The 8,780-nt window shown below is 48.7% G+C and overlaps 3 protein-coding genes across 3 annotated transcripts in view; 2 read left to right on the top strand and 1 right to left on the bottom strand.

Annotated features, from left to right (window-relative positions):
- LOC103393676 (volume-regulated anion channel subunit LRRC8D) overlaps positions 1-727 on the top strand; it is a 5,627-nt gene extending 4,900 nt beyond the window's left edge. Inside the window, exon 8 of the mRNA XM_025064574.1 lies at positions 1-727. This exon is cut by the window's left edge and continues 38 nt beyond it. Coding sequence (XP_024920342.1) covers positions 1-179 — 179 coding nt within the window. The 3' untranslated portion in view covers positions 180-727.
- Positions 728-828: 101 nt separating this feature from the next.
- On the top strand, positions 829-4,641 carry ddx39ab (DEAD (Asp-Glu-Ala-Asp) box polypeptide 39Ab). Its single transcript, XM_008330726.3, has 10 exons — positions 829-961; positions 1,870-2,086; positions 2,185-2,312; positions 2,477-2,753; positions 2,841-2,959; positions 3,045-3,176; positions 3,323-3,432; positions 3,541-3,685; positions 3,781-3,928; positions 4,133-4,641. Exons 2-10 carry the CDS (start codon positions 1,879-1,881, stop codon positions 4,147-4,149), a joined length of 1,284 nt encoding a protein of 427 aa, XP_008328948.1. The 5' UTR covers positions 829-961; positions 1,870-1,878; the 3' UTR covers positions 4,150-4,641.
- Positions 4,642-5,012: 371 nt separating this feature from the next.
- Positions 5,013-8,780, bottom strand: part of LOC103393678 (protein CYR61) — a 6,530-nt gene continuing 2,762 nt past the window's right edge. The window contains exons 3-5 of the mRNA XM_008330727.3: positions 7,765-8,199; positions 7,167-7,345; positions 5,013-6,742 (exon numbers count right to left, since the gene is read on the bottom strand). Coding sequence (XP_008328949.1) covers positions 6,437-6,742; positions 7,167-7,345; positions 7,765-8,199 — 920 coding nt within the window. The 3' untranslated portion in view covers positions 5,013-6,436. The remainder of the gene's footprint in view (positions 6,743-7,166; positions 7,346-7,764; positions 8,200-8,780) is intronic.

Here is an 8,780-nt window from a genome sequence, read left to right as displayed (position 1 = left end):
GTGGTCTCCTGGTGGAGGACTGGCTGTTCCTTACTCTGCCTCATCATGTCAGAGAGCACCTGAGCGGTTCTTCTTCAACAGATGATGCCTATTCAAAGGATCCACCGAAGTCTGACATTTTCCCCTACTTCTCTCCAACACAGTGGAGCTTCTCTGCAGCTCTGGAGTCACAAATATAATGAACATATAGCAGAGACCTAACACTAGTAAGACATTACTCTGTCATTTTATCTCTTTTTTATCTAAATAAAATGACCACGAATTATTTTATTATTTTAGTAAATACACTGTCTAATTAAGAAATATTTCTGTTGACTTTCAAAATGCCACCGCCGTTTTTCTGTTGCTTTGCGTTCCCTTTGTTTTTTATGCATTTCATTTTGTCTAGCAGGTGTTCAATGTTTCCACTAGGGGGCAGTCAATAGCAACATTTCTGTGTACTCAACGCCACCAGAGTCAGTGTTCCCAAACCTTTTTTTGAACAACATATATTTTACATTGGAGATTACCTGTCATTGTCACAGTGATAAACAAAGACCATGTATTAGCAGGGAATTAAGGTTTTAAAGGTGCTTTTACATATAAATAACGAACTTTATAAATGTCTCGTCAAAATAAAGGAAATAACTTCTCATCTATGCACCAACGAAATTGTGGCCACCAATACATGTTTCACTGAGAATACTTTAAAAGCAAAATTAATGTCAAATAAACAAAAATAAATACATTTAAACAATATATTACAGTCTGAATTGTCTCGTCCCGCTTTTTTGAACGGCGTTAGACTGCGGAACAGCTTTCGACCAATGAATCAATGCTTTTGCTAATAGTCATTCAACTTCGCCAATCAGCTCAACGAACATCAGAGAAGGCGGGACTTCCGGTTAGTGGTATAAACCAACTGAGGCCTTTCCATGCGGTTGTGATCTCAGGCTGGACGTGACTAACTGACACCGAAAAGGTAAGAACGCAAAGAAATTATCGGCACAAAAATGTTTTTCATGCTTTGTTTCGTCGTCGTTGCAGAACTAGTTAAAATGTAGATATAGATGAGTTTGCTCTTTAGCTGCTCCCTACGCAGCTAACGAATGTATTTATGTGCTAGAGTCATGTTAGCTTGGCCAGTGATTTGAAGCATAGCAATTGTTAGCGCAACCTGCTAGGTAATCTTCCGAATCGTCGGTCGTAACATTCCCTGTTGTTCTCCCGTTGCATAAATTGAAATGTTTTCGTTTATTTAATGTAAATTTATACGGCCAGGCGGTATTTTATGTCAATGGCCGTTTGACGATTTAGCTTGCCACGTTAGCAATGGTTATGCAACACAATGGCTTTCAACTGTTGTAAACGGCTAATATGCTAACCGGACAAGGGGGGTGCGTGATTTCCGTTGTGTTTTACAGTTTGAAACCTATTAATGTGTTTGGTTTATTTAGGCAGAAATCGTCGCACATTTCATCATACAATGATTCAGTTTAAGTGATGCCGCTAAAAAGTTTGAGCAGGTAAACAAAGACATAAGCGTTTCCTTTGTACGTTAATGACCCGACTCTGGGCCGCGCTTCTCGTCGGTGGTTTTTACCCTTCATACCGGTTTGATATCGTGTCGTTTAGGCTAGTAAATGGCTAGCATTCGATTTTGTTGTTTTTGTTTAGATACTAACTACTAATTACTTAAAATGTATGTTTATATTATTCTCGTTTCAACACCGTGGGTGGACATGTTTATCTCCATGTAAACGTATCGTGGGAGTAGCAACAACAGGTGGGCTTTGTTTGACCTCGCTGTGTTTGGGGGAGGTGACTGTGGTCATTGTTGACCAGATGGATGTCTGTAAATGAACTTGCCTTTGTATGTGTACTTATTAGATAAACACAATGGCTGAGAATGATGTTGACCACGAGCTGCTCGACTACGAAGAAGATGAGGAGCCACAAGGAGCCCCAGAGAGTGCTGCCCCTGCAGGTAAAAAGGAGGTGAAGGGTTCCTACGTGTCCATCCACAGCTCTGGCTTCAGGGACTTCCTGCTCAAACCAGAGCTGCTCCGTGCCATCATCGACTGTGGTTTTGAGCATCCATCTGAAGGTAAGACGGTCTCCGTCAGTCTCTGCCCATCTGGGTTGTCTGTTGGAGTCATTGGTCTGTGCAATGGTTACTTATGCGCTCTGTCTTTTTCTCTACAGTCCAGCACGAGTGTATCCCCCAGGCTATCCTGGGCATGGACATCTTGTGTCAAGCTAAGTCTGGTATGGGCAAGACCGCTGTTTTTGTGTTGGCAACCCTGCAGCAGATTGAGCCTGTGGACGGACAGGTTAGTTGTTGTTTTTATATTTTACAATGTGAATCACACGAAACCCTGTGGTTCGTAATGTAGTCGTGTATTGTTTTGCGTACAAGTCCTAGGAGAACGCCACATGTTTGGATGATGTAAACACAGTTTGGTGTTGTTTTTTAAAGGCTTGTCTTTTTCTCCAGGTGTCTGTTTTGGTCATGTGTCACACACGAGAGCTGGCCTTCCAGATCAGCAAGGAGTACGAGCGGTTCTCCAAGTACATGCCCACAGTGAAGGCAGCGGTGTTCTTTGGTGGCCTGGCCATCAAGAACGACGAAGAAGTCTTGAGGAAGAACTGCCCTCACATTGTTGTCGGAACGCCAGGTCGCATCCTCGCTCTCATCCGCAGCAAGACCCTGAGTCTAAAGAACGTGAAGCATTTTGTTCTGGATGAATGTGACAAAATGCTGGAACAGCTAGGTGTGTGTTGTCTTCACCTGTGACCAACGCACGTTTCCCACGGTGTTTGTTTTAAATCATTCGTCTGTTCACTCTCCTCTGGGGCAGACATGAGAGGTGACGTGCAGGACATCTTCAGGATCACGCCCCATGAGAAGCAGGTCATGATGTTTAGTGCCACTCTGAGTAAGGAGATTCGACCAGTGTGCCGCAAGTTCATGCAGGATGTAAGTGTGTACTTTAAAGCAGTACTGTTTGTAGTTGTAGTATTTACTGGAACGCTGCTCACACACTGCACTTTATTTTCTGCAGCCCATGGAGGTGTTTGTGGATGATGAGACCAAGCTGACGCTTCATGGTCTGCAGCAGTACTACTGCAAGCTGAAGGACAGTGAGAAGAACCGCAAGCTCTTTGACCTCCTGGATGTGTTGGAGTTCAACCAGGTACGAGATGGTGGTTCAGGTTCTGGACGTCTCGAACCTGTCATTGTAGAGTTGTGACGTGGTTTCCCCTGACCTTCCTCCAGGCCTTCAGCCTCATCTTCACTCACGACTTCTATTAAAGCTACACTTCTCTTCTTTGCCTCTAGGTGGTGATCTTTGTCAAGTCAGTGCAGCGGTGCATGGCGCTGTCCCAGCTTCTGGTGGAACAGAACTTCCCTGCCATCGCCATCCACAGGGGAATGGCTCAGGAGGAGAGGTGACCAGGACACACACACACACACACACACACACACGGACAGAGAGGTGGATCTGAGAAGTGTTCCCAGCAGCTGTGTTAATGTCCTCCTCTCTGACCCCCCCCCAGACTGTCTCGCTATCAGCAGTTCAAGGACTTCCAGCGGCGGATCTTGGTGGCCACCAACCTGTTTGGCAGAGGGATGGACATCGAGCGGGTCAACATCGTCTTCAACTACGACATGCCTGAGAATTCTGACACCTACTTACACAGGGTGAGAGATTCCAGGGACATTTGAGGAATCTTTAGGAACTTCCATCATCATGTTCTGACCCGTGTTAAATGTGTTCTGAACTGTTTACCCGTCAGGTGGCCCGGGCTGGTAGGTTTGGAACCAAAGGTCTGGCCATAACCTTTGTGTCCGACGAGACCGACGCCAAGACTCTGAACGACGTTCAGGACCGCTTTGAGGTGAATGTGGCCGAGCTACCAGAAGAGATTGACATCTCCTCTTACAGTGAGTCCTCACACACACACACACACACCAAATCAACGACAGCTCTGATACCAGGCTGTTGAGGTTTGATTGACAGCCATATCAGCTGCTGCTGCTGCTGCTCTCATGTACAACGTTAGCACTGTTCAAGTTGTTCAGCTCAGCTGGGGCTCCCCTGTCGTCCCCTCTGCCCCTCCCCCCCCCCTCTGCTCTGCCCTCCCCCAGTCGAACAGTCCAGATGAGTCGTCCAGCCCACCTGAAGTCACGTCTCCATGGATCCTGCGTCTTGTATTTGGAATTAGAGTACTTCACTGTTGATTTAAAAGCTCTGTGCGTTATTTTTTTTATTGTCAGTGTTCTTGTGGGGGGGTCGCGGGTGTGATTGATTTTTAATTTGTCTTTTACTCTTTGTTTTATGCTCGAATTAAACCTTTTTATAAAATCCCATTTTTGCGGTGGTGCTCTCTGTGAGGCTCTGTCGTCCAGACATCGACGTAGGTTTGAACCCTGACCTTTTGACTTTGACCCCTGTCGTAGTTTTTTATCTGTGACCAGCAGTTGATCTTTAGAGTCGCCTCAAACCAAGTAGTGACTCAGACCGCAGGTCTCTGCGTGTGGATGGTTGGTGGAACACGTTCAGATTTTTAATATGGCTGTAATTATTGGCACACTGTCTGATGAAGTTGTATCTGTTATTTTGTCTTTGTTAGATATTAAAACACATTTCAGACTAACGACGGCCAAATGTCATTTATTATATATCGTTATTTATCTATATATACATATTTATATTCTGTTCTGGTCATCAGTTTATTCTGAATGTGTTATGACTAAAAGTATCCGTTGGTTTTGATGAATGCACTCTGTGGTTCTGACTGAAGCCCAGTTCTACTGGAGCAGACACATCCATGGTCCATGGACGGATGTGTTCAAACTAATCTGGTCTGGTGTGTCGTCAGAGGATGACGGTGGTGTGAACGTAAGGTTGACGGTGGTGTAAACGTTGGTTCTGTGATTTCACAATGTAGTAAAAGAGTTTTTGGGTTTTTTTTGTTTTTTTTGGCTCAAATGCAGTCGTTTTTTGGTTTTTGGTTTTTTTTTTTGGTTTTTTTGGCTCAAATGCAGTCGTTTTTTAATGGGGATTTGCAGAGAATGGAATCGATTCTGTTTGAACCCACTGTTTTAAACACTGGCTATTTGCTCCCTCTAGCGGTAGGTAGGGGAATCTTTCTGTTGGCAGTGTATTGACAATACTTTAAATAAAAACGTCAGAGGAACAATGTGAACAGGAGTCCCTGCAGAGAGCATTCTGGGTAAAAAAAGACCTGAAGTCATGAAGTATGTAAGGTGTGTTGTTGTTTAGTGTCCAGGTCACTGGAGGACTTGAACCAATCAGAGAAGAGTCGGAGGCCAAGCTCTGGGTCTGGTCTGAATCTTTTAATATTGAACATTAAAGAGCAGGAGTTGATGATGAACGCTGGCTGTAACGCTCACCACCGCACGTACAGTCGTCAGAGGTTCAAACCCTGGCGCTGGACCATCTTTGGGATCTGAACCCTCACTTTGTTCTTATCTACAATAACTACATCGGCACACGTGGGTCCAAAGACCCGCCCCGTTACAGCAGGTAGAGCGACACAGAAGGTACCAGTGCGTCTGTACATCCAGTCTGTAGCTGCTCCACGACGTCCGTAACATCTAAACTTCCCATAATCCCACAGCATCTACAAAAGCAACAACTGGTTTGACGACAACAACAGTGACGTTTACAACAAATGGAGACTAAAACTTAGAGACGGTAGAAAAACTCGGAGGCGTTCAATGGTTCCATCGACCGAGTCTCCACTCAGAGAGTTCTACAGGCCGCGGCCATGAGTCAGGGCTGCCGTAAGGTGTGTCAACTGGAACCACCCAACAGTGACGTTGGTGCTTGGGTTCTTCAGGGAAAGTACACAGTCTCCTGCATGCACCTCCATTCTTCTCCTGTAGCCTTTATTGTACTTGTTTTGTGCGACTGTGACCACCAGGGGGGGCCAAGCCTGGTATCTGTGGAGAGGAGTCTTTCTCTCAGTCTGACGGCTGACAGCTCTCGGCTGTTCAACTCCACGTCCGTGTCAGTAATAAATACCCAGGAAAAAAAACACCATAAAGGGAGAATAAAGCATGGTCAGAACGTGATCCTCCATCTTTGTGGTCGCTCTCTTGTCTGTCAGTCGTCGGTCAGCTGACCAGAGGTCAGGTGAGCAGCTCCACATGGTCCACGGCTGGACTTTGAGGCGTCTGTGTTTGTCTCACAAAAGTCCAAGTTGACAAACATCTGATGGACGACGTGTCGTCTGTTTCCGTCCGTCCACAGTAGCGTGGCGGAGCAGGAACCGCTGCTGGTCTTCAGGTCCAACAGCCGTCCTTCTCCTCATCCGACAACCCAGTTCATGTTGATGGTGATCCGTGCACCTTTCTACACTAGGGACAGCTACTCTAGTCTACGGGGGAGTCAAAGTCTGAATGTAGGCGGGGGTGAGGACGCCGCTAGTCCATGAACTTGTGCGTGTCTCCGTAGAGCCACCGCTGCGGCGGCATGGCGGCCTCGTTCAGGTGGTTGCACCGGTCGCTGCATTTGCAGGATTGGATGAACATGACAGACCTGTTGAAACGTTCGCCGTCGGGGCAGGCGAAGGTCACGCTGGCCGTGCGTGTGCGACGGGGCGAGCAGCAGCGGCGGTCCCTGCAGACGCCACAGTAGTTGGGCCGGTACAGACGTGTGCTCCTGCAGCCGGCGTAGGACAGACGCTGCGGCTCCGGGGCCTTGTGGGTGCGGGAGCACTTCCTGCCTCTCTGTGGGGGGGCAACAGAAGAGACATGACCACGATGAGGACAACAACAACAACAACAACGACAACAACAACAACAACGACCCTGATGACTGAACCGTGGGCTGCAGAGCTAAAGTTGGGGCAGTTAAGTATAGAGAGGGTGGAAAGGTCAGAAAAACAGATGAGGGCAGAGAGAGAGAGGGCAGTAACAGGTAGGGTTTGAGACTGGAGCACATGAACAGTGGGGGTGTGGGGGGGGGGTCTATTTCTGTGGACAACAGTTCTACTGTACGACTGGAGACAACGGTCGGACCAGTGAAGTTCTGGAGTCGTCTGACCCTGAAGTAAACAGTAAACAACGGCCACAGCAGCTGTGGGGGGGCCGGGGGGGGGGTCTGTACATGTGCCAAGATAATAATACCCTCCACCCCCTCACCCCCCCTCACCTTGGTGGGGGCCGACATGGAGCTGCAGGGCCGGACGTTGCACAGACGCGTCTCCTTCATCATCTTACAGCGGCCGTTATCATTGGTAACACGAGAGGACACGCCCATCCCGCAGCTCCGAGAACACTGCGACCAGGAAGTAGTTTGGACCACGCACTGGTCTCCCATCTTACTCCAGGCTACGGGGGAGAGAAGAGGGGGGAGATACAATGTGTGAGAAAAGAGCGTTAATCTGCGACGCATTCGAATTTAGAGTCGGAGCAGAACCATCGGCGAGAGAGCCAACGGGAGAGAGGGTGGCACCGGGCGAGAGAGCGGAGAAGCAGAGGTGCAGCACACAGGCCTCATTCAGTCAGGGGGCAACAGTGACGCACAGAGAGGTGATTACAGGGGGGAGAGCTGGGTGAGGGAGAGAACCTCTGGTGTGCAAGGAGCCAGTGGAAAACAAGCCTCACACACACACACACACACACACACACACACACTGAGGGCTGTCTGTGTGTTCACAGGCTAAACTGGTTAAAACATAAACATGATGCTTTACTGCGCGGCGGAAACAGACGGCGCTCTGAGGCGACATGGCGGCAGCCGCTCTTACCCGCCAGCCGCTTGTTTCCACGTGGCTCGTCCCACTTGCCCCCCTCCTCCACCAGCTCGTTCCCCATGGAGTTCTTCTCCTTTTTGAGTTTTTTGGGGTATAACTTCCTGTGTTGTTTGGGGTAAGGGAGGGGCAGGTAGGGAGTAAAGGGGTGAGGTGGGTGGGCCGGGGGTGGGGGTCGTCCGTGGGCCGGGGGCACCGCCGCGGATCCTTTGCGGCAGTCGATGCTGAGGCAGCACTGGCCCGGCGCCTTGACTAGTCTGGGTGCGGGGCAGGAAGGAGACGCCAGGGGCAGATGGCTGGGGCAGAGGGGCAGGCAGCCCACGGCTCCATCGATGCAGGTGCACTGGTGCTCACAGCCCGCACGGAAGTTCTCACCGCTCTGGTAGATTCGCCCGTTGTATTCGCAGGAGCGTCCCTCAGCCTTCGCTGTTGGGGGGGAGGAAAAAAAAAACAAACAAAAGAAATAATTAACGGTCGTCAAGAACGAAGGAGAGCAGGGGTCAGGGTCAGGGTCAGGGTCAGGGTCAGGGTCAGGGTCACTCTGAAGAACCAGCCTATTCTTAGAGCTGAGCAACACACGTTAGACATGGGATGAACAAAATGAGTTTCCCCCGATCCTGGCTCCAGTACACTGACAGAGAGAGAGAGAGAGAGAGAGAGAGAGAGAGAGAGAGAGAGAGAGGAGACAAGAACAACGACAGAACAAGAAACAACAGCCAGGGCAACGAGAGCGATGAATGTGGGGACAGCAGTTGTGAGGCCATGAGCAGGACCACAACTGCTGTCCCCACATTCAGACTTGTTGACCGTGTCCTTCACTGGACCCCCCTCCCCATATAGAAACACCACATATAAAAATACTTGTGTGTGTGTGTGTGTGTGTGTGTGTGTGTGTACACACTGGACTCCTTATATAAACCCTGGACTTGGCCGACTGTGAGTCCAGATCATGAAGCTCCTCTGTTTCCAAACCTTTAAACCTCAGAACTCTATCAAAGAGAGACTCCAGTCCC

This window comes from Cynoglossus semilaevis, chromosome 17 (genome assembly GCF_000523025.1).
Source record: "Cynoglossus semilaevis isolate Cse_v1.0 chromosome 17, Cse_v1.0, whole genome shotgun sequence".
Lineage (NCBI taxonomy): Eukaryota > Metazoa > Chordata > Actinopteri > Pleuronectiformes > Cynoglossidae > Cynoglossus > Cynoglossus semilaevis.
The sequence above is the reverse complement of the archived record's forward strand: the minus strand, read 5'-3'. Positions and strand labels throughout refer to the sequence as shown.